General features: G+C 48.0%; 1 protein-coding gene across 1 annotated transcript in view; it reads right to left on the minus strand.

The window, feature by feature from the left end:
- Nucleotides 1-4731, minus strand: part of Creb3l2 (cAMP responsive element binding protein 3 like 2) — a 114477-nt gene that overhangs the window by 25122 nt on the left and 84624 nt on the right. The window contains exons 3-4 of the mRNA XM_005365832.2: nt 3267-3442; nt 2261-2348 (exon numbers count right to left, since the gene is read on the minus strand). Coding sequence (XP_005365889.1) covers nt 2261-2348; nt 3267-3442 — 264 coding nt within the window. The remainder of the gene's footprint in view (nt 1-2260; nt 2349-3266; nt 3443-4731) is intronic.

The following is a 4731-nucleotide window of genomic DNA, read 5'->3' on the forward strand; positions in this document are numbered from 1 at the left end:
GCCTTTCTGGGTGGAATCACAGTCGCCATGCGTGCTATGCTAGCCCTCTATCGGAGGGGCATGCCCAGCCCCACTGTATTCTTTTTATATGGTTCACACAGGTTGATGTGCAAACCGCATTAGCCATATGTGGTTGGTTTAAAACAATCTTTTAATAAACTTCCAACCTGAGAGGGCTCGTGGAATCCTTGGAGAAAGACTGCTTTGTTTCTGGAGGAATGTGCCTGGTGGGGCCTGCAGGCAGGAGGCCAGGCATTCTTCATTCAGAAACCCCACTTCTACCATTAGGCAGATAAGTAGTCAGAGGAAAAGAAAATGGGGGTCCAAGGTACCGTCTCTCCTAAAGTCTTTCTTTCAGGGCATATTATCAGGACTGAGAACACCGCACAGGGCTCAGGCCAGCATCCCAAGGCAGCTGGAATCCCATAGCTTCTGGATGGGGAACACACCTGGGCTCCACCGAGGGCTCCCCCCCCCCTCTTTTCTTCTGAACAGGATTTTTCTGTTCTGCCAGCCGCTGCTGCTGAGGGAGTTTACATCAGAGGGTCCCTCACCCCAAGCCCCTCCAGGGGGCCCAGCTTCATGCAGCATCTCTGTAGCCAGAGAACACTTGTATGCCCACTGAGTAGCTCGGGAGTAGGCTGAGTCTGTCCCCTCAGAAAGTAGGTATCAGCCAAGGTTACCAAGGCATCCCCTTTGCCAGGAATATACGACACCACGAATCAGATTAATCAACCAGAGACTCCAGCCGAACTCCCAAGGACACCAAGAGTTCTTCTGCCCCCTGGCCTGGCACAGGCGAAGCTATGCTTTTCTCCTTTCTGAGCCGAGCGCAGTCCCCAAAGGAGAGAAGCCGGCTGACAGGAAGAGCCTGCCCATCTGGACACAGGTGTCCCGGGATCAGATTTCCAAACATCATTTGAAACGCTGCTCCTAAGCTGCAGAAGGAGCTGGGGACAGCAAGCTATTCTGCCTAGAAACTTTGATGTCCGCCAGGATATTCAATTTCTTCATCTGTCTTTATCCAGGATAACGAGGGAAGATTGCCCTTTCTCCTCCGGTGACCCTAGATCCTGCCGCCACTATGGGGCTCTATTGTTCGAGTTGTGACACTTTCTGAGCCGCGTCACAACAGAACGAAAAGAACAAGATCCATTTGGCGGTGGTGAGCAGCCATAAAGATGAAAGAAGCTGCCTGGAAGCAGACGCTAGGGCTCAAAGGCATGAAAACAAAGGCGCGATACAGACGGAAAATATTAACTTTTCACTTCTTTACACACAGTGAAGGCAGTCATGGCCAACCCTGATTCAGGGGTCTCCAGTCCAGCCCTGGGTGGAGTCCTGAAGGAAGGAAGGTAAATTATACCCCCGAGCTAGCATACAATGTACGCTCCCTTGCTCACCGTAGCACACGAGCCTTCTCTGCAATTGTGTATGCAGACTGCTTTGTTGACCATGCAATGAACTGTACATCTAAACATATGTTGAATGTGTAGCTAAGGAAGGTGCAGCACCAACAGACACAGAATTTTAAGGAGTGTGCGCCACGCTCTGTGTAAATGAGGTACTGAGAGCTTCCTGTGCCCCCCTGAGGCGGAGGGTCTGCATCCAGGATCCCAGCATGGCTATATATGAGAACACAGAGGGGGAAGCCAGAAAAAAAAAAAGATATAGAGAATGAACACCAAGTAAACAATTCCAAGGCGTAGTTAGGCTCTAAATGAACAACAAGAAGCCCAAAGAGGTGCATCATCAGGACCACAAACATTACTAAGCAGAAAAGGGGCGGGCTCATCACAATTGTGACCCAAATAGGACAGCTAAACTCTGATTGTACAGACATGTTACAGCTTCATTTACAGAGGGTTAAGTTTTAGTTGAGCCAGAGTCACTGTGGACTGCGGTGTACCCGTGGGGTGCTGGTGGGTTCACACTAGGGGGTGAAAGCACGGGGGGGGGTCTCATCAATCTCACGCATGCCACGGCAGTCGGAAATGGCTCTAAAAGCCCATCCTTGGTGAGCATTGAACCCCAATAATGCTCGGGTGGCTGGCAGTAAAGAACAGAAAGAGGAATAATTTTATTATGGAAATGTTTAGCTCTCAAAATGTTTCTTTGGAATCAAGATTCTTAAGAACAGGATTACTCTGTACAGCCAGTTACCTCTGTAATCCTGGAATGTACTGGGCTCCCTTCCCTTTAGAATGGGCACCTGGAGTGAGGGAGGAAGGGGTGAGGGAGGAAGGGGTGAGGGGCATACCTTCCTTATGAGAGAAGTTTAAGAACTGATCCACTTCATGAGGTTCCAACTTAATCTTAGGGATAATTGTCTGGCAGGAGGAATCCACCTGGGAAAGGAATTTCAGACATGAGTTTGTAACTTAGTAACAGCCTTTACAGAAGGGGGGGGGGCTATCTGTCTGTCAACTGTGTCTTACTATGGGCCAGCGCAGTAAGGCATGGGCTACATCATACCTTCTCACAGCCAAATCTGAGATCTGATAGCTCTAGTTAAAATTCAAGGCTCAATATTATTATTATTGTTATTGTTGTTGTTGTTATTATTATTATTATTATTGGCGGCAGTGGCAGCAGTGCTATAATAAAGACATCTATGGTAAAAATACTTTGGTAAAACTTCAAAGAGTCACAGGCTTCCCGTTTGTCCTATCCCTCCAGCCTCCTCGATGACTGACGGCAAGGTCTAACTAAAAAATACCCACAGAGAAAGGGGAGAGGGAGCAGAAGGACAGAATCCTGACAGTGAGTTATACACATACTTCAGAGCCAACCAAGGCCTGAAGAGGTCGCTCGGCAGTCAAGAGTGCTTGCTGCTCTTGAAGACCTGGGTTCAGTTCCCAGCACCACCCAGTGGCTAACAACCACCTGTAACTCCAGTTCCAGGGGATCCAGTGCCCTCTTCTGACCTTGTACCTCAACCATTCCCCTCCACGGGAATGAAGGCCAATGCCATGCACAGCTTCTCTACTGCGCTGTCAATGTCATAACAGCAATTAAGGAAAAAATTAAATCATCTTTGCTACTGATCTTTCTGTACAATACCTTCAAAAGTTGCCATAATCAATGTTGCTAACGATAACATATTCTTGATAAACTCGTGCATACAAACATGCCTGAATGCATGCATACATACATAACTATGCCCCCTCAAAATACATGAAATCTCCTAGGATAAATGCTTTATTGCAGACCAAAGATCTCTACCTTTCGATATCTATATTTATAAGGAAGAAAACTGGATATACCCCAGCATTCATATCCAGAGGAGACTCTTCTTTCTCAAAGGGAGTAGAAATGGCTGTGATGGTCAGAGTGACAGAGGGGACAAGTCCTGGGGGTTGCTCCTCTGTGATTGGCTCTGTCTTGATGGTGGCTGAAGGAAAGTCTGCAGACAGGTACCACTTCTCACTCTCCACTTCCTCTGTGGGAAAAGGACAACCACACGTGAGCACATCTGACACGTGACCACCGGCCACTCCCCAACCACAGTTCTAAGAAAGGACTACTGAGTTATAAGCTCAATGTCCTTTATTTATGGCTAGAAACCAAATATGAGTGAGTACATCCCATGTTCCTCTTTTTGGGTCTGGCTTACCTCACTCAGGATAGTGTTTTCTATTTCCATCCATTTGTACGCAAACTTCAAGAAGTCCTTGTGTTTTACTGCTGAGTAGAGAACTCAAGAACAATGGCAATGGGTTTTTGATCCTACTGCCCATACTGGCTTTGCGGGAGCCTAGGCAGTTTGGATGCTCAACTTACTAAACCTGGATGGAGGTGGGCGGTCCTTGGGCTTCCCACAGGTCAGGGAACCCTGATTGCTCTTCGAGCTGATGAGGGAGAGGGACTTGATCGGGGGAGGGGGAGGGAAATGGGAGGCGGTGGCGGGGAGGAGGCAGAAATCCTTAATGAATAAATAAATTTATTTAAAAAGAAAGAAAGAAAGGACTACTGAGAAGGCAGTAAAGGGACCCACGCGTGCGAGAGGAGAGCTCGCGGACGAGGAAACGGAGAGCAAGGGAAGAATTCTCTTAGCTGTGTATGCCCAGACATGATAAGCCTGAAGAAATGTTGGAAGGGTTACACGGAAACGACAGAAACCGGCCGTGGCGGTTTGAATAAGAATGTCTCCGACAGGCTCCCGTGACTGGATACTTGATTTCCAGTCGGTGGAGCTGTTTGGGGCTGAGGAGGTGTGGTCTTGCTAAATGAGTGTGTCACTGGGGTGGATGCTGATGTTCCAAACACCCATGCATGCCAATCACAGGGCACTCCCCGTCTTCCTGCCTACAGCTCAAGGTGTGAGCTCTCAGCTCTCATCTCTTCTTGTCACCATCTTATACCTGCTGCCATGACTCATTGCCACGAGGGACTCGAACCCTCTGGAAATATAAACCCAAGTAAACCCCTTTCTTCTATAGGCTCTTGGCCATGCTGTGTGACCACCTGATAGGAAAGTAGCAGTGCACTGGGCATAGCAAGAAGGGGTTAAGCACATAGAGAATGAGATGGGAAGAAAGGCTTTAAACCATGTAACATGTCACACTTTGGGGTTTCAAACCAAATGAATATGCTATTTAATAATAAATAAGTATAGTCAAAGGAAAGAAAAAAGAGGCTAATGTTTGGCAAACAAGGCCTCAGGACAGAGGACTTCTCCATGGTATTTGTCTCCTTCCTTCTTCCCTCCCTCCCTCCCTCCCTCCCTCC

This window comes from Microtus ochrogaster, unplaced genomic scaffold (assembly GCF_000317375.1).
Source record: "Microtus ochrogaster isolate Prairie Vole_2 unplaced genomic scaffold, MicOch1.0 UNK4, whole genome shotgun sequence".
Classification (NCBI taxonomy): Eukaryota; Metazoa; Chordata; class Mammalia; order Rodentia; family Cricetidae; genus Microtus; species Microtus ochrogaster.